Below are 26071 nucleotides of genomic sequence, written 5' to 3'. Positions count from 1 at the left end.
GGGGTGAGGTGGGGGCGAGGTGATGATGAGGTGGGGGTGAGGAGAGGGTGAGGTGGGGGTGAGGAGAGGGTGAGGTGGGGGTGAGGAGAGGGTGAGGTGGGGGTGAGGTGGGGGTGAGGAGAGGGTGAGGTGGGGTGAGGAGTGGGTGAGGCGGGGGCGAGGTGATGATGAGGTGGGGGTGAGGAGAGGGTGACGCGGGGGTGAGGTGGGGTTGAGGTGAGGGGGTGAGGCGGTGAGGTGGGACTGAGTTGGGGTGAGGTGGGGGTGAGGCAATGGCGAGGTGGGAGTGAGGAGAGGGTGATGCGGGGTTGAGGTGGGGGTGAGGCGAGGGTGAGGTGGGGTTGAAGCGGGGGTAGGGTAGAGGTGAGGTGAGGGTGAGGCGAGTGTGAGGCGGGGTTGAGGTGGGGGTGAGGCGGGGGTGAGGTTGGGGTGAGGTGATGGGGTGAGGTGGGGGTGAAGTGGGGGTGAGGTGCGGGGGTGAGGTGGGGGTGAGGTGGGAGTGAGGGGGAGTGGGATGAGGGTGAGGTGGGACTGAAGTGGGGGTGAGGTGAGGGGGCGAGATGGGGGTGAGGTGGGAGTGAAGGGGGAGTGGGATGAGGGTGAGGTGGGGGTGAGGTGGGGGGTGAGGTGGGGGTGAGGTGAGGGGTGAGGTGGGGTTGAGGTGAGGGTGAGGTGGGGGTGAGGTGGGGGGTGAGATGGGGGTGAGGTGGGAGTGAGGGGGAGTGGGATGAGGGTGAGGTGGGGGTGAGGTGGGGGGTGAGATGGGGGTGAGGTGGGAGTGAGGGGGAGTGGGATGAGGGTGAGGTGGGGGGTGAGATGGGGTGAGGTGAGGGGTGAGGTGGGGTTGAGGTGAGGGTGAGGGTGTGAGGTGGAGGTGAGGTGGGAGTGAAGGGGGAGTGGGATGAGGGTGAGGTGGGGTTGAGGTGAGGGTGAGGGGTGAGGTGGGGTTGAGGTGAGGGTGAGGGGTGAGGTGGGATTGAGGTGAGGGTGAGGGTGTGAGGTGGGGGTGAGGCGGGGGTGAGATGGGGGTGAGGTGGGGTTGAGGTGAGGGTGAGGGTGTGAGGTGGGGGTGAGGTGGGGGTGAGGTGGGGGGTGAATTGGGGGTGAGGTGAGGGTGAGGGTGTGAGGTGGGGTTGAGGTGAGGGTGAGGGTGTGAGGTGGGGTTGAGGTGAGGGTGAGTGTGTGAGGTGGGTTGAGGTGAGGGTGAGGGTGTGAGGTGGGGTTGAGGTGAGGGTGAGGGTGTGAGGTGGGGGTGAGGTGGGGTTGAGGTGAGGGTGAGGGTGTGAGGTGGGGTTGAGGTGAGGGTGAGGGTGTGAGGTGGGGTTGAGGTGAGGGTGAGGGTGTGAGGTGGGGGGTGAGATGGGGGTGAGGTGGGGGTGAGGTGAGGGTGAGGGTGTGAGGTGGGGGGTGAGGTGGGGGTGAGGTGAGGGTGAGGGTGTGAGGTGGGGTTGAGGTGAGGGTGAGGGTGTGAGGTGGGGCAAGTCTCCCTTGAGGCTTGGTGCCAGCATGAACTGATCGGAAAGACCAACATTCTGAATGTTTTATTTTTATTTTCTAAGTTATTCCTGTGAGCTATAATTCTGGATAACCTATTTCTCATTTTTCTATTGTTTTTCGTTTCCTAACAATTTGATCTTCGGTATCTGTCCCTCGCGAGCCGTACACATGAGACAGCGCTGTAGTGCTGCGACTGTAAACGTTTCCCAGTGCTCATGGCAGTACATGTAACAATCAAGATAATTCACTTCAATTCCGTTCTCTTCCCTGTACAGCTTTTTCTCTCTGCTGCATAGGAGAGAGGAAAATGGATAGACAATAAAAAGGGGTTACAGCACTTAAGGGGGGTGCAGGAGTATACGTCACAGATCACTGAAGGTGGCAGGACCGGGGGAGAGAGCAGTTAATAAAGCAGACAGTATCCTCGGCTTTATTACTGGGGCAGAGAGTACAATAGCAGGGGGGTGATGTTGAACTTGTCCAGGACCCTTGTTGGTCCTCAGCTGGAGTATTGTGTACAGGGTGTGGGCCCCACATTATAGGAAAGATGGGAATGCATTGGAGAGAGTGCAGAAAGTGATTTACAGGAATGGTTTCCGGAATGAGAAACTTCAGGGATGGGGGGGGATTGAAGGTGTTGGGACTGTTCTCCCCAGAGAGAGGGTGGCTGAAAGGGTTGCAGCTGTACAGGACATTGGAATATTTTGGAATATTGCACGTAATTCTGGTCTCCTTGCTATAGGAAGGATGTTGTGAAACTTGAAAGGGTTCAGAAAAGATTTACAAGGATATAGGGAGAGGTTGAATAGGCTGGGGCTGTTTTCCCTGAAGTGTTGGAGGCTGAGGGGTGACCTTATAGAGGTTTATAAAATCATGAGGGGCATGGTTAGGGTAAATAGACAGTCTTTTCCCTGGGGTGGGAGAGTCCAGAACTAGAGAGCATAGGTTTAGGGTAAGAGGGGAAAGATAAGGGCGGCACGGTGGCACAGTGGTTAGCACTGCTGCCTCACAGCGCCAGAGACATGGGTTCAATTCCCACCTCAGGCGACTCGCTGTATGGAGTTTGCACATTCTCCCTAATTGGCCAAGTTAAATTGCCCGTAGTGTTAGATGAAGAGGGGAATGGGTCTGGGTTGCGCTTCGGCGGGATGGTGTGGACTTGTTGGGCTGAACGGCCTGTTTTCGCACTGTAATCTAATCTAATCTAATCTTAAAAAAAAAACCTGAGGGGCAACTTTTTCACACAGAGGGTGGTGCATGTATGGAATGAGCTGCCAGAGGAAGTGATGGAGGCTGGTATGATAACAGCATTTAAGAGGCATCTGGATGGGTATATGAATAGGAAGGGTTTAGCGGGATATGGGCCGGGTGCTGGCAGGTGGGACTAGATTGGGTTGGGATATCTGGTCGGCATGGACAGGTTGGACCGAAGGGTCTGTTTTCGTGCTGTACATCTCTATGGCTCTATCTGATAGAGGTTTTCAGAATCAGGAGTGAGGCTAGACATGGTAGACAGTGAGATGCTGTTCCCATTTGTAAAAGGAACAGGAATATGAGTGCACTGATTTAAAATGATTTGCAAACAAGCCAAGGGTGATGTGCAAAAAAAGAACTTTTACACACAGTGACTGATAATAACTTAGATAAAATGCACATTTTGTCAAACTTCACAATTTGCCCTAATCTGGACACTTTGCAAGAATAACATACAACAAGATGTGAGAGTGTGGAATGCTCTGCCTGAAAATGCCATGGTGGCAGGTTCACTGGAGGCTTTCAGGAGGAGAGTGGGTGAAACAATGTGTGAGGTTACAGGGAAATATCGGAGAAGGGCATTAAGACACAATGCTTAGAGAATTAGTCCTGACAGAATGGTCCGAATAGCCTCTTTCCTTACAGGACCGATTCTGCCTCACCTGTACAGCTCTTCCTGTCACTGAGCAGTTTCCAGCCAAGGTGGCAGGTACACTGTACCTGCCCGTCCACTCTCTCTGTGCAGATGTGTTCACAGCCACCATTCTGCATTCGACAGGAGGTGATACCTGCAACACCAAACACCAGGCTCAGCACAATCAGTCAGAGCAAATCTCTCAATCAGACAATCCCAGCGCAGAGTGTCAGCAATGGAGCAATTTAGGAGCAATAGGTGGGGGTGTGTGGTGCAGACGGTTTATGTAGAATAACAGATACCCGGGAGGGAGTTACAGACTGGAATCTAATCAAGGGTGTCGGGGTGGTTTATATACAGAATAAAATATATACACACACTGTACCCATCTACCGCACCCACCCACTGTACACACACACACTACCCACACAGTAAACACAAAGTGCACCACACTGTACAGACTTATGCTTCCCATCTGAATGTTGTACACTCACACAGTGTACATTCTGTACTGACACACAGTCCATAAACACATTGTATACAGCACACTCTACTCCCATCCCCTTCATAGGCTGATAATGAACAGAGAAAGTGAGGACTACAGATGCTGGAGACCAGAGTTGAAAAGTGTGGTGCTGGAAAAGCGCAGCAGGCCAGGCAGCATCTGAGGAGCAGGAGAATCTGCCTAGGATCCCTCCAACCACACGGGATGAATGTAGATCTCTCCAGCTTCCTCATTTCCCCTCCTCCCACCTTATCTCAGTCCCACCCCCACCGGATTCAGCACCGCCCTCTTGACCTGCAATCTTCTTTCCGACCTCTCCGCCCCCACCCTGTCTCCGGCCTATCACCCTCACCCTCACCCTCACCTCCTTCCACCTATCGAATTCCCAGCGCCCCTCCCCCAAATTCCCCCCCCCCCCCCCCACCTTTTATCTCAGCCCGCTTGGCACACCAGCCTCATTCCTGAAGAAGGGTTTATGCCCGAAACATCGATTCTCCTGCTCCTTGGATGCTGCCTGACCTGCTGCGCTTTTCCAGCACCATACTTTTCAACTCTGATAATGAACAGACCCTGCTCTACAGCCTCATTCTGTCTACTCCCATTGTACATTCGTACACACTGTTAATCTGCACTCTGTACACTACACCCATATACTATTATGGTCACCCATATACTATTATCGTCAAATCACTTCGGAGAATGAAGCCCTGTAGTGTGTGTGTGTACATTAGCTTCCAGACTGTAACTCACTCCCAGGTATCTGTTCCCATAGAATAGAACCCCTGCAAAGGGGAAACAGGACAGATCGCCCATGAATCCACACTGACCCTCTGAAGAGTATGACACCCAGACCCATTCCCCTACCCTATTACTCTACATTTACTCCTGACTATGCACCTAACCCACGCATCTCCGAACACTATGGGCAATTTAGCAAGGCCAATTCACCTAACCTGCGCAACTTTGGATTGTGAAATTCTGTTAATCTATATATAACCCACCCCAAAACCCTCGATTAGATTAGAGTCTGCAACTCCCTCCTGGGTATCTGGTATTCTGTATATAAACCACCCTGAACCCCTTGATTAGATTCCAGTCTGTAACGCGCTCCCAGATATCTGTTGTTCTGCATATAAACCACCCTGAACACCTCAATGAGATTCCAGTCTGTAACTCCCTCCTGTGTTTTTGTTATTCTATATATGACCTACCCAAACCCCTTGATTAGATTCCAGTCTGTAACTCCTCCTGGGTATACAGTGTGTGGGCACAGTGTGTGTGGGCACAGTGTGTGTTGGTACAGTGGGTATGTGCAGTGGGTGTGGTTGCAGTGGGTGTGGGTACTGTGTGTGGGTGCAGTGGGTGTGGGTGCAGTGGGTGTGGGCGCAGTGGGTATGGGTGCCGTGGGTATGGGTACAGTGGGTGTGGGTGCAGTGGGTGTGGGTGCAGTGTGTGTGGGTACAGTGTGTGCGGTGCAGTGAGTGTGGGTGCAGTGAGTATGGGTGCAGTGGGTGTGGGTACAGTGTGCGTGGGTGCAGTGGGTGTGGGTGCAGTGGTTATGGGTGCAGTGAGTGTGGGTGCAGTGGGTGTGGGTGCAGTGAGTGTGGGTGCAATGAGTGTGCGTGCAGTGGGTGCGGGTGCAGTGTGTGTGGGTGCAGTGTGTGTGGGTGCAGTGTGCGTGGTGCAGTGGGTATGGGTGCTGTGGGTGTGGGTACAGTGAGTGTGGGTGCAGTGGGTGTGGGTACTGTGGGTGTGGGTACAATGTGTGTGGGTACAGTGGGTGTGGGTGCAGTGTGTGTGGGTGCAGTGTGTGTGGGTGCAGTGTGCGTGGTGCAGTGGGTATGGGTGCTGTGGGTGTGGGTACAGTGAGTGTGGGTGCAGTGGGTGTGGGTACTGTGGGTGTGGGTACAATGTGTGTGGGTACAGTGGGTGTGGGTGCAGTGGTTATGGGTGCAGTGGGTATGTGTACAGTGGGTGTGGGTGCAGTGGGTGTGGGTGCAGTGGGTGTGGGTACAGTGGGTGTGGGTACAGTGTGCGTGGTGCAGTGGGTATGGATGCTGTGGGTGTGGGTACAGTGTGTGTGGTGCAGTGGGTGTGGGTGCAGTGGGTGTGGGTACAGTGGGTGTGGGTACAGTGTGCGTGGTGCAGTGGGTGTGGGTGCAGTGGGTGTGGGTACAGTGGGTGTGGGTACAGTGTGCGTGGTGCAGTGGGTATGGATGCTGTGGGTGTGGGTACAGTGTGCGTGGTGCAGTGGGTATGGGTGCTGTGGGTGTGGGTACAGTGTGTGTGGGTGCAGTGGGTGTGGGTGCAGTGAGTGTGGGTGCAGTGGGTGTGGGTGCAGTGAGTGTGGGTGCAGTGGGTGTGGGTGCAGTGAGTGTGGGTGCAGTGAGTGTGGGTGCAGTGGGTGTGGGTGCAGTGGGTGTGGGTGCAGTGAGTGTGGGTGCAGTGGGTGTGGGTGCAGTGAGTGTGGGTGCAGTGGGTGTGGGTGCAGTGAGTGTGGGTGCAGTGGGTGTGGGTGCAGTGGGTGTGGGTACAGTGTGCGTGGTGCAGTGGGTATGGGTGCAGTGAGTGTGGGTGCAGTGAGTGTGGGTGCAGTGAGTGTGGGTGCAGTGGGTGTGGGTGCAGTGAGTGTGGGTGCAGTGAGTGTGGGTGCAGTGAGTGTGGGTGCAGTGGGTGGGGGTGTAGTGCGTGTGGGAGAAGTGGGTGTGGGTACAGTGGGTGTGGGTGCAGTTTGTAACTCCCTCCCGGGTATCTGTTGTTCTGTATATAAACCACCCTGAACCCCTTGATTAGATTCCAGTCTGTAACTCCCTTCTGGGTATACAGTGTGTGGGTACAGTGTGTGTGGGTACAGTGTGTGCGGGTACAGTGTGTGTGGGTACAGTGTGTGCGGGTACTGTGTGTGCGGGTACTGTGTGTGTGGGTACAGTGTTGGCCTTGCAGTGGGTATGGATGCAATGTGTGGGTGCAACGAGTGTGGTGCAGCAGGTGGGGGTGCAGCGGGTGCGTGTGCATGGGTGGAGGTACAGTGTGTGGGTGCAGTCCGTATGGATACAGTGGGTGGGGGAGCAGTGGGTGTGGGTGCAGTGGGTGTGGGCACAGTGTGTGTGGGCGCAGTAGGTGTGGGTGCAGTGGGTGTGGGTGTGGGTGCAGTGGTTGGGTGCAGTGGTTATGGGTGCAGTGGGTGTGGATACAGTGAGTGTGGGTACAGTGTGTGTGGCTACAGTGGGTATGGGCACAGTGTGTGTGGGTACAGTGTGTGTGGCTACAGTGGGTGTGGGTACAGTTTGTGTGGGTACAGTGGGTGTGTATACAGTGGGTGTGGGTGCAGTGTGTGGGTACAGTAGGTGTGGGTTACAGTGGGTGTGGGTTACAGTGTGTGTGTACAGTGGGTGTGGGTACAGTGTGTGTGTGTACAGTGGGTGTGGGTACAGTGGGTGTGGGTTACAGTGGGTGTGTGTACAGGGGTGTGGGTACAGTGGGTGTGGGTTACAGTGGGTGTGTGTACAGGGGTGTGGGTACAGTGGGCGTGGGTACAGTGGGTGTGGGTTACAGTGGGTGTGTGTACAGGGGTGTGGGTACAGTGGGTGTGGGTTACAGTGGGTGTGTGTACAGGGGTGTGGGTACAGTGGGCGTGGGTACAGTGGGTGTGGGTGGACTGTGTGTGGGTACAATGGGTGTGGGTACAGTGGGTGTGGGTTACAGTGTGTGTGTGTACAGGGGTGTGGGTACAGTGGGTGTGGGTTACAGTGGGTGTGTGTACAGGGGTGTGGGTACAGTGGGTGTGGGTACAGTGGGTGTGGGTACAGTGGGTGTGTGTACAGGGGTGTGTGTACAGGGGTGTGTGTACAGGGCTGTGGGTACAGTGGGTGTGGGTACAGTGGGTGTGTGTACAGTGGGTGTGGGTACAGTGGGTGTGGGTACAGTGGGTGTGTGTACAGGGGTGTGTGTACAGTGGGTGTGTGTACAGGGGTGTGGGTACAGTGGGTGTGGGTACAGTGGGTGTGGGTACAGTGGGTGTGGGTACAGGGGTGTGGGTACAGTGGGTGTGGGTACAGTGGGTGTGGGTACAGTGGGTGTGGGTGGACTGTGTGTGGGTGAAGTTGGTTTGAGTGTTACTCACTGACACAGGTTGTATTGTCCTTGTCCAGCGCCAGTCCAACAGGGCACCCACAGACGTGTCCTCCGTTTTCGTTGGTGCAGGAGTGGGAGCAACGACCATTATCAATCTTACACTCATCAATATCTGAGAACAATGACAGGAATAGTTAGGCCAATACTCTGGGAGACAGCGTTTAACTGACACCCAGCATGGATCAGCAACTGGAGTGGACCAGCCATCAATACATGACACTCACTTGCTGACTCCCCAGAACCTGCACACCACCCACAAGACCCAAATAAGGATGCTGTTATGATCCTTTTACATATTACAGGAATATTTCAAAAGTGACAAGTTTCTGAGACTGACAGAAATTATCAAAAGACAAAATATCACTTTAAAGGTCTCTACTTTTTCCCACCAGCTAACCAATAACAAAACGCCTGTCACTGAGCTCCACATTTCTGGCAGATTTGCATGTTGATGAGGAATGACTCCCTGTTGCTCCCAGCTCTCAGGCACCCTTACATCCTGCAGCCAAACTGGGTCTAAAACTCTAGGGGCCTTTCTATGTTGTTCCACTCAGACTGACAGTCCCAGAACAGATTTTCACCGGTAAGGTCCAAGTTGGTCCATCTTTCTCCAAAAGATCCTTCCTTTTGGACAGAACATCCCCTCAATGTGAGGCCTACATAAACACATCAAACAAACTAGCAGTAGGAGTGGGCCATTCAGTCCCTCAAGCCTGCTTCATTGTTTGCTAACAATAGGTGGCACAGTGGCTCAGTGTGCATCAGGGACCCAGGTTCGATTCCAGCCTCAGGCAACTGTCTGTGTGGAGTTTGCACATTCTCCCCGTGTCTGCATGTTTCCTCCACGTGCTCCGGTTTCCTCCCACAGTCCGAAAATGTGCACATCAGGTGGATTGGCCATGTTAAAATAACCATGGTGTTAGGTGTGTTAATCAGGGGTAAATATAAGGTAGGGGAATGGGTCTGGGTAGGTTATTCTTTGGAGGGTCGGTGTGGACTTGTTGGGCTGAAGGATCTGTTTCCACACTGTAAGGATTCTATTAAACACTGATGCATTTGTGTTTCAGAGAAGGTGATGGTTTTATCGCTCGATCGTTAATCCAGGGACTCAGGGTTCGAATTCTGCTCTGGTGGATGGCAAAATCTGAGCTCAATAAAAATCTGGAATTAATATGATAGTGACCAGGGGAATGTTACCAACTGACAAAAAATACATCTGGTTCACTGACGTCCTTTGGAGAGGGAAATCTCTCATTCTTACCTGGTCTGGCCTACATGTGACTCCAGACCCACAGCAACATGGGTGACTCTTAACTGCCCTCTGGGTAATTAGGGATGGGCAATAAATGCTGGCCCTCATCCTGTGAATGAATGAAAAATAACTACTCCCAATAACCTCCGATTCCATGCCAAATAGAAGTCTACCTACTACAGTCTGAAAAATATAGAACGACCTTTAGCCCAGTGCGTCCTGAGGCAGATTCCCAGAGTGGCACAACCCTCCCAGAGATAATTTCTCATCTCCGGTAAAAGGCTGCTCCTTCCTTTTAAACAGAGCCTCTCCTGGTTCGAGATAACTTCAATCAAGTCATTCCTCACCCTTCCACACTCCAGTGGAAAGAAATCCAGTCTGACTAATCTTTTCTCATAAGACAACCTGCTCATTCCGGACATCAATCTATAAACCTGTTCTGAACTGCCTCCAGTACATTTACATCCTTCCTTAAGTAAGGAGACTGAAACACCACACACCACAACAATGTATACTGATGTATTACATCCATATTCTTACATTCAATCTGTTTGGTGCTGTGGTTCTGTTCGCCAAGCTGGAAGTTTTTGTTGCAAACGTTTCGTCCCCTGGCTAGGCGACATCATCAGTGCTTGGGAGCCTCCTGCGAAGCGCTTCTGTGATGTTTCCTCCGGTGTTTATAGTGGTCTGTCCCTCTGCCATAACGGCACACAAACCAACAGCCACGCTCAGACAACAACTCACCAGAACGAAGGACCCGATACCCAACATGAGCAAAACTAATGTAGTGTACCATGCAAGGACTGCACAAAACACTACATAGGACAAACAGGAAGACAGCTAACGATCCACATACATGAACATCAACTAGCCACGAAACGACACGACCAGCTATCCTTAGTAGCCACACACGCAGACAACAAGCAACATGAATTTGACTGGGACAACACTACTATCATAGGGCAAGCCAGACAGAGAACAGCCAGGGAATTCCTAGAGGCATGGCATTCATCCACAAACTCCATCAACAAACACATCGACCTGGACCCAATATACCAACCACTACAGCGGACAGCTGAAACTGACAACCGGAAGCGGCAGGGACAGACCACTATAAACACCAGAGGAAACATCAAAGAAGCGCTTCGCAGGAGGCTCCCAAGCACTGATGATGTCGCCTAGCCAGGGGACGAAACGTTTGCAACAAAAACTTCCAGCTCAGCGAACAGAACCACAACAACGAGCACCCGAGCTACAAATCTTCGCACAAACTTTGAATTTGTTTGGTAATAAAGAACAGTATTCCAGTCACCTTCATGGTAATGTGCTGTACCTGAGCTACATCCAGTACCTGCATATTAATTACAGGAAGATAGTTGTGAATGTTGGAGCTCTAAACATCTTCAGTTGCTTCATCAATTACCTTTCTTCTGTCATGAGGTCAGAAGTGGGGATGGTCGCCGATGATTGTACAATGTCAGAGACTGAAGCAGTCCATGTTCAAATGCAGCAAGATCTGGACAGTATCTAGGCTTGGGCTGGCCAATGGTAAGTAACACCCACGCCACAGAAATACCAGCCAATGACCATCACCAAAAAGAGACAATCTAACCACCACTCCTTGACATTTAATGGTGTTGCCATCATTGAAACCCCCCACTATCCTGGGGGGGTTATCACTGACCAAAAACTCAACATAAACAGAGTGGCTACAAGAGCAGGTTAGAGGCTGGGACTCCTGCAGCAAGTAACCCATCTCCTGACTCCCCAAAGCCTGTCCACCATCTACAAGACACAGGTCAGGAGTGTGATGGAATACTCCCCACTTGCCCTGGGTGGGGGCAGCTCCAACAACACTCGGGAAGCTTGACACCATCCAAGACAAAGCAGCCGCTTGATTGGCACCACATCCACAAACATCCACTCCCTCCCCCACCAACGCTCAGTAGCAGCAGTGTGTACCATCTACAAGATGCACGGCAGAAACTCACCAAAGATCCTCAGACAGCACCTTCCAAACTCATGACAACTTCCATCTCGAAGGACAAGGGCAGCAGATACATGGGAACACCACCCCCTGCAAGTTCCCCTTCCAGCCACTCACCATCCTGACTTGAAGATATATCACCGTTTCTTCACTGTCACTGGGTCAGAATCCTGGAATTCCCTCTCTCAGGGCATCGTGGGTCTACCTACAGCATATGGACTGCAGCAGATCAAGAAGACAGCTCACCCCCACCTTCTCAAGGGGCAACTAGGGACGGGAAATAAATGCTGGGCTCAGCCAGTGACACCCACATCCCAGGAGTGAATGAATATAGGTTCAGTATCCAATGGTGACACAGAGGGTGGAGATAGATCGGATCCTATTTCTGCTAAAAGGTCCTTCCAAGTTCACGGGCGGGGGTAGGAATGTGTGGCAGACCTTATAGCCCTCAACAAATCAGGCCAAAATGTCCACCATTACAAAACTCGGGGGTGGGAGGGTTTAAACTAATGCAGCAGGGGGATGGGAATCTGAATTGTACTTTCAGTGTACAGGAGGTTGAGGGTAGTGAGGTCAGGGATATGTTTACAAGGTCGCGAGAGGGCACCGGCAATCAGGGTGTTGGTTTGAAATGTGTGTACTTCAATGCCAGGAACATCCAGAATAAGGTGGGTGAACTTGCAGCATGGGTTGGTACCTGGGATTTCAATGTTGTGGCCATTTCAGAGACATGGATAGAGCAGGGATTGGAATGGTTATTACAGGTTCTGGGATTTCAATGTTTCAGTAAGAACAGAGAAGATGGTAAAAGAGGGGGAGGTGTGGCATTGTTAGTCAAGGGCAGTGTGACGGTTGAACACTCATCCACTGAGGTAGTATGGGCTGAGGTTAGAAATAGGAAAGGAGAGAGGTCACCCTGTTGGGAGTTTTCTGTAGGCTTCCAAATTGTTCCAGGGATGTAGAGGAAAGGGTAGCAAAGACGATTTGCAGTAGGAGCGAGAGCAGCAGGGTAGTTGTTATGGGGGACTTTAACTTGCCCAATATTGACGGGGAATATTATAGTTCAAATAGTTTAGATGGGTCAGTTTTTATTCAATGTGTACAGGAGGGTTTTCTGACTCCATATGGAGACAGGCCAACAAGGGGTGATGCCATATTGGATTTGGTACTGGGGAATGAACCCGGCCAGGTGTTAGATTTGGAGGTAGGTGATAGTGACCACAGTTTGGTGATAGTGACCACAGTTCAGTTATGTTTACAATAGCAATGGGCAGGGATAGGTATATACCACAGTGAAAGAGGTATAACTGGGGTAAAGGCAATTATGATGCAATTCAGCACAATTTAGGATGCATAGGATGGGGAAGGAAACTGCAAGGGGACAACTGAAATGTGGAGCTTATTCAAGGAACAGCTACTGTGGGTCCTTGATCAGTATATACCTATCGGGTAGGGAGGTAGTTGTTGAGAGAGGGAGCCATGGTTTACTAAAGAAGTTGAAGTTCTTGTCAAGACGAAGAAGGCAGCTTATGTGGGGAGGAGGCGTGAAGGCTCAGTTAGGGGACTTGAGAGTTATAAGGTAGCCAGAAAAGAACTGAAGAGAGAGCTAAGAGCCAGGAGGGGACATGAGAAGTTGTTGGCAGATAGGATCAAGGCAAACCCTAAGGCCTTCTATAGGTATATCAGAAATAAAGAATGATTAGAGTAAGATTAGGGCCAATCAAAGGCAGTAGTGGGAAGTTGTGTGTGGAATCTGAGGACATAGGGGAAGGGCTTAACGAATACTTTTCATCAGTATTCACATTGGAAAGGGGCAATGTTAGTGAGAATACGGAGATACAGACTACAACATTAGATGGGATTGAGGATGACAAAGAGGAGGTTTTAGCAATTTTGGAAGATCTGAAAATAGATAAATCCCCTGGACCGGATGGGGTTTATCCTTGGATTCTCTGGGAAGTCAGGGAGGAGATTGCAGAGCCTTTGGCTTTGATCTTTATGTCATCATTGTTGACAGGAGTAGTGCCAGAAGACTGGAGGATAGCAAATGTTGTCTCCTGTTCAAGAAGGGTGTAGGGCCAACCCTGGAAATTATAGGCCAGTGAGCCTTACTTTGGTTGTAGGTAAGGTGTTGGAAAGGTTATAAGAGATAGGATTTATAATAATCTGGAAAGGAATAATTTGATTAGGGATAGTCAACACGGTTTTGTGAAGGGTAGATCGTGTCTCACTAACCTTTTTGAATTCTTCAAGAAGGTGACAAAACAGGTGGGTGAAGGTAAAGCAATTGATGTGGTGGATATGGATTTCAGTAAGGCGTTTGATAAGGTTCCACATGATATGCTATTGAACAAAATAAGGAGTTTCGGGATTGAAGGTAATTTAGTGGTTTGGATCAGAAAATTGGCTAGCTGAAAGAAGACAGAGGGTGGTGGCTGATGGGAAATGTTCAACCTGGAGCTTAGTTAGCAGTGGTGTTCCACAAGGATCTGTTTTAGGGCCACTGCTGTTTGTCATTTTTATAAATGGTCTGGAGGTGGGCATAGAAGGATAGGTTAGTAAATTTGCGGATGACAGTAAGGTAGGCAAAGTTGTGGATAGTGCCGAAGGATGTTGTGGGTTACAGGGGGACATAGATACGATGCTGAGCTGGGCTGAGAAGTAGCAAATGGAGTTTAATGCAGAAAGATGTGAGGTAGTTCACCTCAGAAAAAGTAACAGGAATACAGAGTACTGGGCTAATGGTAAAATTCTTGGCAGTGTAGATGAATAGTGAGATCTCCTTGTTCAGGTGCATAAATTTCTGAAAGTTGCCACCCAAGTTGATAGGGTTATTAAGAAGGCGTATGGTGTGTTGGCTTTTATTGGTAGGGGATTGAGTTTTGGAGCCAAAAGGTCATGCTTCAGCTGTACAAACACTGGTAAGGTCGCACCTGGAGTATTGCATACAGTTCTGGTCACCGCATTATAGGAAGGATGTGGAAGCTTTGGAAAGGGTTCAGAGGAGATTTACTAGGATGTTGCCTGGTATGGAGGGAAGGTCTTATGCGGAAAGACTGAGCAAACTGAGGCTGTCTTTGTTGGAGAGAAGATTGAGAGGTGACTTAATTGAGACGTATAAGATAATCAGAGGATTAGATAGGGTGGACAGGGAGAGCCTTTTTCCTCGGATGGTGAAGACTTACACAAGGGGATATAGCTTTAAATTGAGGGGTGATAGATATAGGACAGATGTCAGAGGTAGTTTCTTTACTCAGAGTAGTAGGGGCATGGAATGCTATGCTTGCAACAGTAGTACACTGCCAACTTTAAGGGCATTTAAATGGGCATTGATATACATGTGGATAATAATGGAATAGTGTTGGTTAGATGGGCATCAGATTAATTTCGCAGGTCAGTACAACATTGAGGGCTGAAGGGCCTGTACTGCGCTGTAATGTTGTATGTTTTAAAAGCATTGTAAAAGAGTCGCACTTACCAACACACTGCTTCATATCAACATGCAATTGGTATCCATGGGAACAGGAGCAGGTATAGGACCCATTGGTATTTGTACAGATTTGACTACAACCTGCATTCTCATCGACACACTCATCGAAATCTGGAAAACAGAATAAACTGCTGAAAGATAAAAAGCTGAGTAGAATCGCTGATAACAATGCATCCCTCCCGATGAGCTCAATGGTACATCCCTCCCCAAAGCGCTCAATGGTACATCTCCCTCCTCCCCTGATGAGCTCAATGGTACATCCCTCCCCAATGAGACCATTCCATTCTGTGCTCACTTTGAACAGAAGCTCGGTGAAATGATGTCACCTGCCCCAACAGCCCCAGGTGCCCTGGACCCACAGTCAGATCGGCCTTCCTGAGGGTGAACCCACAGAGAGGGACAGGCCCAGATGGAGACCCTGGCCATACACTCAGGTCGTGCATGGACCAGCCGGTGGGAGTATTCACTGACATCTTTAACCTCTTCTTCCTCTGATCTGATGTTCCCACCTGCTTCAAGGAGACCCAATTATACCAGTGCCAAAGCAAAACCTGACAACGTGCCTCGATGACTCCCGCCCAGTGGCTCTGACACCAATCATTATGAAATGCTTCGAGAGAAATCTTGAGGCGATCCTAGTAGTGAGTGATGGTTGCAGCAGTGGAAGGTGGGTTCAGGCCCAGTAGGAGACGGGGGCAGCAGCAGGGGCTGTATCAGCAAGGTGGGCCCCGTGCAGACTCATGGTGGCGGTAGAGTTGAGTTTGAGCCAGTGTGGTACCTGGTGGTAATAGTGGCATCTGCATTGGCAAGGTTCATCGAGGCCACACAGTGACAAGGGGTTCGTGGAGCTGAGATGGTACCGAGGAGTACAAAAGACAAAAAGTGCCATCTCACCCTCCTCCAGTGGTCCACAGTATCACAGATACAGTCTTCAACCAATTTGATTCACTCCACTTGATATCAGGAAACGGCTGGAGGCACTGGATACTGCAAAGGCTACGGACCCTGACAACATTCTGGCAATAGCACTGAAGACGTGTGCTCCAGAACTTGCCTCTCCCCTAGCCAAGCTGTTCCAGTACAGTTACTACACTGGCATTTACCCAACAATGTGGAAAATTGTCCAAGTATGTCCTGTACACAAAAAGCAGGAGACATCCAAGCTACTCTCGATCCTCAGTAAAGTGATGGACGGTGTCAGTAACAGAGCTACCAAGCAGCACCTGCTCAGCAATAACCTGCTCAGTGACGCCCAGTTTGGGTTCCCCTAGGGTCACTCAGCTCCTGACCTCATTACAGCCTTGGGTCAAACATGGACAGAAGAGCTGGATTCCACAGGGGAGGGGAGAGGGACAGCCCTTGATACCGAAGCTGCATTCGGTTCAAAGAGGCAGCTCACCACCCCCTTCTCAACAGCAATAACTGTTGGCCCAGGAGGTAACACCCAGGAGTGAATTAAAAACCACTTGCCTTTATTAGTCGAGGCCTACATTATAAAAGCAGGGAAGTTATGTTAAAACTGTACCTTTGGTTAGGTCACAATTGGCGTACTGCAAGGAGAGGTGATGGCCGAATGGTATTATCGTTAGGCTATTAATCCAGAGACCCAGGTAATGTTCTGGGCATCTGAGTTCCAATCCTGCCACAGCAGTTAGGCCACTGTTGGAATACTGTGTTTAATTCCAGTCTCCCAGCTATAGGAAGGATGTTGCGAAACTTGAAAGGGTTCAGAAAAGATTTACAGGATGTTGCCAGGGTTGGAGGATTTGAGCTACAGGGAGAGGCTGAACAGGCTGGGGCTGTTTTCCCTGGAGCGTCGGAGGCTGAGGGCTGACCTTATAGCGGTTTATAAAATCATGGGGGGCATGGATAGGATAAATAGACAAAGTCTTTTCCCTGGGGTCGGGGATATGAGAACTAGAGGGCATAGGTTTAGGGTGAGAGGGGAAAGATATAAAAGAGACCTAAGGAGCAACTTTTTCACGCAGAGGGTGGTACGTGTATAGAATGAGCTGCCAGAGGAAGTGGCAGAGGCTGGTACAATTACAATATTTAAAAGGCATCTCAATGGGTATAACAATAGGAAGGGTTTGGAGGGATATGGATCAAATGCTGGTAAGTTGGACTAGAATAGGTTGGGATATCTGGTCAGCATGGACAAATTGGACCAAAGGGTCTGTTTCCAGGCTGTATATTTCTATGACTTGATGACTACTGTTTTACTGCAGTTTGACTCTATTGTTTTACTGTAGTTTATCAGTATTAGTTTACCTGCGCAGGTCTTGCTGTCCTCGGTCAGTGTGTAACCTTTGTTACATTGGCACTTGAAGCTGCCTGCTTCATTGACACATACCTGCTGACACTGCCCATTATTGACGGAGCACTCATCGATGTCTGTAAAATCACAACCAACAGCAATCAGGGAGAAGGGTTGGGAGCAAGCATCAGGACTCATACTGGGTGTAAAAGCCTCCTAATTCTGGCACTTGATTAGCAACTCAGAGAAAGACCACAAGACCAAACTGAGAAACAATCTGTGTGGTCATTCCCAGGACAGGGACAGATACAGAGTAAAGCTTCCCATGAAACACCCTCAGAACAAGGACAGCAGGGGTTAGATACAAAGTAAAGCTCCCTCTACACTGTCCCCGATTAAACACTCCCAGGACAGGGGCAGCATGGGGTTAGATACAGAGTAAAGCTCCCTCTACACTGTCCCCGATTAAACACTCCCAGGACAGGGGCAGCATGGGGTTAGATACAGAGTAAAGCTTCCTCTACACTGTCCCTCATCAAACACTCCCAGGACATGGACAGCACGGGGTTAGATACAGAGTAAAGCTCCCGCTACACTGTCCCCCATCAAACACTCCCAGAACAGGGACAGCATGGGGTTAGATACAGAGTAAAGCTTCCTCTACACTGTCCCTCATCAAACACTCCCAGGACAGGGACAGCATGGGGTTAGATACAGAGTAAAGCTCCCTCTACACTCACCCTCATCAACACTCCCAGGACAGGGACAGCATGGGGTTAGATACAGAGTAAAGCTCCTTCTACATTGTCCCAAAATCCCTGACTTGTGAGGCTATGTGGTTGAGTGTTGGGAGCGTATGTGTGACAGTGTTCATATGTGGGAAACATAAAAAGGAAACTGCTTGAAAATCAAAGATGTGCAGGTCAGGTGAACTGGCAATGCTAAATTTCCCTTAGGTTAAGTGCATTAGTCAGAGGGAAATGGGTCTGGGTGGGTTACTCTTCGGAGGGTCAGTGTGGGCTTGTTGGGCTGAAGGGCCTGTTTCCACACTGTAGGGAATCTAACCTAATCTAATCTCAGCAGGTCTGGTAGCACCTATGGAGAGAAATCAGAGGTCTGGGGAAGGGTCGCTCAACCTGAAACGTTAACTTGATTTCTCTCCAGTCTGTGTGAGAATATGCTTGTGTGTGTCTGTCTGTGCGGGTGGGTATGAACGCATGTGTGTTTGCTTGCTATAGGGAGAGGCTGAACAGGCTGGGGCTGTTTTCCCTGGAGCATTGGAGGCTGAGGGGTGACCTTATAGAGGTTTACAAAATTATGAGGGGCATGGATAGGATAAATAGACAAAGTCTTTTCCCTGGGGTGGGGGAGTCCAGAACTAGAGGGCATAGGTTTAGGATGAGAGGGGAAAGATATAAAAGAGACCTAAGGGGCAACTTTTTCACACAGAGGGTGGTACGTGTATGGAATGAGCTGCCAGAGGAAGTGGTGGAGGCTGGTACAATTGCAACATTTAAGAGGCATTTGGATGGGTATATGAATAGGAAGGATTTGGAGGGATGTGGGCTGGGTGCTGGCAGGTGGGACTAGATTGGGTTGGGATATCTGGTCAGGATGGACAGGTTGGACCGAAGGGTCTATTTCCATGCTGTACATCTCTATGACTCTATGACTTTATGTGTTTGTCTTTCTGTGTGTGTGGGTAGGTTTTGTGTGTGTGTGTTGGACTGTCCCGGTGACTGTGGGCAGTGTGAAGTGCTGGTGAGTTGGGAGCAGCGCTCACCGAAGCAGGAGAAACCGTCTCCGTTGAATCCCTGGTAGCACTGGCAGAAATAGGAGCCAATGATGTTCCCACATCGGGCATTGGTGTCACAGCCATGTTGTCCTGAGGCACACTCATTGTCATCTACAGGAAGAACAGAGTGTCATTATAACAACAGCATTCAGCCTGCTATTCCTGTGCTAGTTCAGATATATCGAGTGTCTGTGCAGCTGTGATAAGAAAGTCCAACATCCAAAACTCAGGATTGGAAAAAGATCAAGAGAGAAGTATCATCAGGAATTAACGATCAGTGCACCCCCACCCCCTCACCTAGACTGAGGAAGACATGGCGGGGGTGGTGGTTGAAATGCTCAGACTGTACCCCAGAGACCTGGGAGGTTCAGACATCAGCCACTCCCAGGTAGACAGCAATGGGTCTTGGGACAGTAATGACATCGAAGGGTATGGAACATGGTACCATTATCTAGAACGGAGGACAAGGTCCACAGGCTGAATGATCTACTTTTGCTCTGCTGTATAAACACCCCAGTTGTCCCTCTGCGCATGTGTTTTATCCTCCATGTTTATGTTGGTTTGTCTGTGTGGGGGAGTTTATAAGGGGTTTAGAGTTTTAGGAACAGGATGGTTAGCTCAGCTGGTCTATAATACAGGGTGAAGCTAACAATGTGGGTTCATTTCCTGCACTAGCTGAGGTTACTGTGAAGGACTCTCCTTCTCAACCTCTCTCCTCACCCGAGATGTGGTAACCATCAGGTAATCCATTGCCAGTTATTCCACTTTAAGCAACCCTATGGTCCTGTGGACCTTGGCAATAGTACTTAAGAGTTTTAATTTGTAGAGTTTGCTTAATTTACTTTAATTAAGGGCAGGCGATGGCCTAGTGGTGTTACCGCTGGACAGTTAGTCTAGAGACCCAGGGAATGTTCTGGGGACCTGGGTTTGAAGCCTGCCATGGCAGATGGTGGAGTTTGAATTCAACAAAAATCTGGAATTAAGAATCACATGAATCCATGTCAGGAAACCCCATCTGGGTCACTAATGTCCTTTAGGGAAGGAAACTGCCATCCTTACTTGGTCTGGCCTACTCATGACTCCAGACCCACAGCAATGTGGCTGACTTTTAACTGTCTCTGGGCAATAAATGCTGCCTCGCCAGTGACACTCTCATCCTGTGAATGAGTAAAAATAAATTGTTTGGAATCTAATGACCTGTGATTGACAGTGAGTTTGTGTTAGGTACAGAAACATGGCCCATACTTGCTGAAGTCAGGCTGTCTGGGGACTGTTTTTCTTTTAAATAATAAATTCTGCGACAGCTCTGGGGACAGCAGGGCCTGTTTCCTGATGTGATGCCCCAGTGAGGGGTAATAAATATTCCTGTGTTGAGGAGCTCCTGGGCTGACACTGTTTTGTCAGGAGTCATGCTTGTTTTCTCCCTCGAGTTACAAACCTTCACAGTAGCTCCCGTTGCCACGGAATCCAGACTGACAGCTGCAACGGTAACCCCCCGGAACATTTTCACACACAGCGTGTCCTTCACAAACTGGAGGGACGTGCTCACACTCATTAACATCTGGAGGTGAAAGGGTGAGAGACAGGATGTCACCATAACCATCAGCATAGGCAAGGGGTCAGTCAGGAGCAGCTCGAGTGTGAAATCCTGAAACAGGAGACCAGGGGCTGGATACAGGCAGGAGAATGGCACTCGGACAGAGCCACTGGACACACAATGGGCCGAAGGGTCTCTGCATTCTGATGACTGAGGTACTTTTCTGAGGCCTCAGGAAACTTGTGTGTGTGCACCTTTACACACTCGTCTCCAAGCGTGATAGTACCCAGGACCTGCCTTTTCACATGAGACTTTGGTTCACAGGGACCTTGGGACTGGTGATGGAGCCTCTGAGAGGGGTGAGCTCACAAGAAGGTCAATCAGAGTTCACCAATACACCAACACAGTCCCCAACACCATCCAGAGACCAGAAACCCTCCCCTCACTCTCCCCCAACATCACCAACCCCCACTCTCATCACCATTAATAACCCCACCCCGTCACTCCCCACCCGCACCCCCACCCCTTCACCCAGTCACCCGCACACCCACCCCTTCACCCACCCACCCACATCCCCACCCCTTCACCCCACCACCCACACCCCCACCCCTTCACCCAGTCACCCGCACACCCACCCCTTCACCCACCCACCCACATCCCCACCCCTTCACCCCACCACCCACACCCCCACCCCTTCACCCAGTCACCCGCACCCCCACCCCTTCACCCAGTCACCCACACCCCCACCCCTTCACCCAGTCACCCGCACACCCACCCCTTCACCCAGTCACCCACACCCCCACCCCTTCACCCAGTCACCACATCCCCACCCCTTCACCCACCCACCCACATCCCCACCCCTTCACCCCACCATCTACACCCCCACCCCTTCACCCAGTCACCCGCACACCCACCCCTTCACCCACAACCCACATCCCCACCCTTTCACTCCACCACCCACACCCCCACCCCTTCACCCACCCACCTACACCCCTACCCCTTCACCCACCCACCCACATCCCCACCCCTTCACCCCACCACCCACACCCCAACCCCTTCACCCACAATCCACACCCCCACCCCTTCACCCACCCACCTACATCCCCACCCCTTCACCCAGTCACCCGCAAACCCCCCCCATCACCCACCACCCACACCACCACCCCTTCACCCACCTAACCGCACCCCCACCCCTTCACCCAGTCACCCGCACACCCACCCCTTCACCCAGTCACCCACATCCCCACCCCTTCACCCACAACCCACACCCCCACCCCTTCACCCACCCACCCACATCCCCACCCCTTCACCCAGTCACCCGCACACCCACCCCTTCACCCAGTCACCCACATCCCCACCCCTTCACCCCACCACCCGCACACCCACCCCTTCACCCACCTAACCGCACCCCCACCCCTTCACCCAGTCACCCGCACATCCACCCCTTCACCCGCACACCCACCCCTTCACCCACAACCCATATCCCCACCCCTTCACCCCACCACCCACACCCCCACCCCTTCACCCACCTACCCGCACCCCCACCCCTTCACCCAGTCACCCGCACACCTACCCCTTCACCCAGTCACCTGCACACCCACCCCTTCACCCACAACCCACATCCCCACCCCTTCACCCACCATCCACACCCCCACCCCTTCATCCACCCACCCGCACCCCCATCCCTTCACCTAGTCAACCGCACACCCACCCCTTCACCCACAACCCACATCCCCACCCCTTCACCCCAACACCCACACCCCTTCACCCACCCACCCACATCCCCACCCCTTCACCCAGTCACCCACATCCCCACCCCTTCACCCCACCAACCGCACACCCACCCCTTCACCCCGCCACCCACACGCCATCCTTCACCCACAACCCACATCCCCACCCTTTCACCCACCCACCCACATCCCCACCCCTTCACCCCACCACCCACATCCCCACACCTTCACGCCACCACCCACATCCCCACTCCTTCACTCCACCACCTACACGCCCACCCCTTCACCCCCCCACCCACACCCCCACCCCTTCACTCCCAATCACATTCCCAACCCTTGACCCTGCCACCCTCATCCCCCCCTCATTCCCCCACCCACATCCCCACCTCTTCACCCACCAATGTAACCCTTCTTCACGACTGGGTGCTGGTATAAGGGGAGCTGCAGATAAATGGGGTGAAGGGGGGGGGGGTTTGCGGAGAGGGTGGTTGAGCTGGAAGGGTTAGTCAGAGCAATGGATGGAAGGGGGAGGGGCTGGGAAGGGGGAGGGGATGGATAGGGTACCGGACCTCCCAGTCACCACCCACTATAATTCCTTTTCCTGCTGCCTTTCCAACATGACCATCCTTGGTCTCCTCCATTGCCACAATGAACCAAACTGCAAATTGGAGGAACAACATCTCATCTACAGCCCGGAGGACTTAACATTGAGTTCCCCATTTTCAAATAACCTCCCTTCCCATCCCCTGACTCCCTCCACAGGCCCTCCCCCTCCCTTCCATTCCTCTGATTGACCCTTCCTTCCAGCCACAAACCAGATTCATTCCCCACCTCGACCATCCAGGCCGCACCCCCTACCTGTGTTCACCTGTCCCTACCTCTCCACCCACCACCCCTATACCCCCCTTTACCTGCAGCTCCCCTTACATCCACCCCAAGTCCTAAAGAAGGGTTACACCCGAAACGTTGACTTCTCCCCCTCCTGATGTTGCCTGGCTTACTGTGTTCTCCCAGCCTTCTGTTTGTTGACCTATCTACACTAGCACCACTTTCCAGCATTTGCTCCATGGCCTGGAATGCTGTGACATTCCAAGTGCTCCTCCAGGAGAGGCCAATGGCCCAGTGGTGCTATCATGGGGCTGTAAGTACAGAGACTCAGCTAATGTGCTCAGGGCCTGGGTTTGAATTCCCAACATGGCAGTTGGTGGAATTTCAATCCATTAAAAAGAAATTGGAAATTAGGAGTCTAATGGTGACGATGAGTCGATTGCCACTTGTTCGAAAAATCCATCTCGTTCACCAAAGGAACAGGAGGAGGCCATTCGGCCCCTTGAGCCTGTTAGACAGGAACAGGAGGAAGCCATTCAGCCCATCAAGCCTGTTAGACAGAAACAGGAGGCCATTCAGCCCCTTGAGCTTGGGTTAAGACAGGAAGAGGAGGAAGTCATTCAGCCCATCTAGTCTGTTAGATAGGAACAGGAGGAGGCCATTCAGCCCTTGAGCCTGTTAGACAGGAACAGAAGGAAGCCATTCAGCCCCATCGAGCCTGTAAGACAGGAACAGGAGGAAGCCATTCAGCCCATCGAGCTGTTAGTCAGGAACAGGAGGCCATTCAGTCCCTTGAGCTTGGGTTAAGACAGGAAGAGGAGGCCGCTCAGCAAGGGTGAGTTGCTGTGTCTGCTGTTTGCTCTTACCCACACAGTCTCCTCCTTGCTGTTTGAAGCCAGCTTGGCAGATACAGCTGTAGCTTCCCATCGTGTTGATGCACTGATTCCCCTGCTCTCGATGGCACTGCCCTTCAAACGTACATTCATCCACATCTACACAGGGTGGGGGAGGAGAATGAGAGATAAGGCTACTGTTAGAAAACTTTCAAATTGCTTCCCTTTAAACTTACAGGAAATAATCCAAAAATGGAAAAGGTTTTTTTTAAATATTTTCAGTTTTGGGGCAGTTCTGCAGAAGCCCTTGGAAGAAGATGGATATGTAAAGCAGTTCCCCTGAGCAGGATAGAGGGTAATAAAACTGACCACCTCATAGTAAGGAGAAAGTGAGGTCTGCAGATGCTGGAGATCAGAGCTGAAAATGTGTTGCTGGAAAAGCGCAGCAGGTCAGGCAGCATCCAGGGAATAGGAGAATCGACGTTTCGGGCATAAGCCCTTCTTCAGGAATTCCTGAAGAAGGGCTTATGCCCGAAACATCGATTCTCCTGTTCCCTGGATGCTGCCTGACCTGCTGCGCTTTTCCAGCAACACATTTTCAGCTCACCTCATAGTAAGTTTAGTGATAGACCGTGACCAGAGTTGTTTGGATAAAACCCTGAAGAGAGTAATTGAGGCTGAGACCATTTAAACTCAGGTGTATGAAAGCTCCAGGAAAGATTGAGTTCAGATTTTCCAGACTGTGAGCTGAACATAACTTCAACTCATCAAGTTATTTAGAGAAAGAGATTTTCTGTAGTGTGAGTACTGTACAACGTTCAGTACCGGTTTACTGTTGAGGCACGTTTTTATAGATCTAAAGAAAGCAAGTTTTGGATTCTATTAGTTCCAAGTGTGTTGTAATTGTGAAAGGCATATCATATGCAAATAATTGGTCTATTCTTAATTTCTTTCTGTTAAAATTTAAATGTATTGCTCACCAAAATCTGCAACATTGCAGATGTTCCACTGAGACACCACCACATTAAAACCAAAATAAGATCTGATTGATTCGGCCTGACTTCAGCCTGGAATTGATCCTGTCAGTGAGAACCATCAGCTGGGACGGTAAAACTATGTCACTGTTGGAACTAAGCTAATGTGGCAACTGATTTATACACAGCAAGATCCCACAAAGTGCAAAGCGATAATGACCTTGTGATCTGAGGGATAAATATTGTTCATGATACAGCAGAGAGTGGTGGGAGCTGGGCGGAAGTGAGGTCGGAGCAGGGAGACTGTTGGGGAGGCAGTGATTGCTATCTAAGTAGGTGTGTCCAGATCAGAATTGATGATCTGGAATCTGAGCTGCAAACACTATCCAGGACAGGGAGAGTTACTTGGAGGCAGTCACACCTGGTAGATTAAGTAATTCAAACTCAGATAATGATCAGGGACAACAGGGTGTGACTGTAAGTGAGGCAGATTCTGAGCTCATGAGTGGAGGAGCCTCAGCCCTTGACCTTGTTTAATAGGTATGAGATTCTTGCTGCCTGTGGGAAAGGGCTGTGGACATGGTGCAGAAGGCCATTCAACAGGGGGGAGCAAAAACACAAGTAGTTATTATAGGGAATTCTATAATGAGGGGGACAGATCGTTACCTTTGCGAGCCGGATCATGAGTCCTGCATGGTGTGTTGCCTGCCCGGTGCCAGGGTGCGGGACATCTCTGACCGGCTTGAAAGGATATTGGAGCAGGAGGGGGAGGATCCAGTTGTTGTCCAGCTGGGACTAACAACATAGGCAAATCTAGGGTGGAGGACCTGTTTGGGGATTATCAAGCGCTAGGAAGGAAATTGAAGTACAGGTCCTCAAGGGTCATAATCTCCGGATTATGCCCAAGCCAGTGCCAATTGGTATAGGGTTAAGAAAGTTAGGGAAGTAAACACTTGGCTAAGAGATTGGTGTAGGAAAGATGGATTCCATTTCATTGGCATCAGTTTTGGAACCGAGGGGACGGTCCCCACCTGAACCGATGTGGAATCAGTGTTCTAGCAAAAATGATAAATAGGGTGGTCGCTCGGACTTTAAACGTGTGAATCGGGGGGGGGGGAAGGGAAAGCGAAATCAACAGGGAGTATGGAGTTAAATGGAAAGATAAGCAGCAGGTTAGCATGTATGCAGGTGGATTTAAGCTCGAGGCAGACTAGGAATGCAGCAAAAAGGAAGGAAAACTTAGGACATCTTATGAATCCAATATCTCTAATAATGATAAGAAAGTTAGCATTAAGATTCTTTACCTGAATGCTCGTAGTATCCATAACAAAGTAGATGAATTAATGGCACAAATCATCGTGAAT

General features: G+C 50.8%; 1 protein-coding gene across 4 annotated transcripts in view; it reads right to left on the bottom strand.

The window, feature by feature from the left end:
• The window catches only part of LOC122550356 (uncharacterized), a 143159-nt gene that overhangs the window by 98220 nt on the left and 18868 nt on the right, over nucleotides 1–26071 (bottom strand). For 3 of the 4 annotated variants that reach the window (XM_087987734.1, XM_087987733.1, XM_087987731.1), the window contains exons 4-10: nucleotides 23767–23892; nucleotides 20244–20366; nucleotides 18794–18916; nucleotides 17025–17147; nucleotides 14742–14864; nucleotides 8014–8136; nucleotides 3414–3539 (exon numbers count right to left, since the gene is read on the bottom strand). In XM_087987734.1, the coding sequence (XP_087843860.1) occupies nucleotides 3414–3539; nucleotides 8014–8136; nucleotides 14742–14864; nucleotides 17025–17147; nucleotides 18794–18916; nucleotides 20244–20366; nucleotides 23767–23892 (867 nt within the window). The remainder of the gene's footprint in view (nucleotides 1–3413; nucleotides 3540–8013; nucleotides 8137–14741; nucleotides 14865–17024; nucleotides 17148–18793; nucleotides 18917–20243; nucleotides 20367–23766; nucleotides 23893–26071) is intronic. The other variant, XM_087987732.1, reaches the window with a different exon arrangement.

Source organism: Chiloscyllium plagiosum, unplaced genomic scaffold (genome assembly GCF_037043375.1).
Source record: "Chiloscyllium plagiosum isolate Xiang-an unplaced genomic scaffold, Cpla_swu_hap1 HiC_scaffold_5, whole genome shotgun sequence".
In the NCBI taxonomy this organism is placed as follows: Eukaryota; Metazoa; Chordata; class Chondrichthyes; order Orectolobiformes; family Hemiscylliidae; genus Chiloscyllium; species Chiloscyllium plagiosum.
This window is presented reverse-complemented; position numbering and strand designations above follow the sequence as displayed.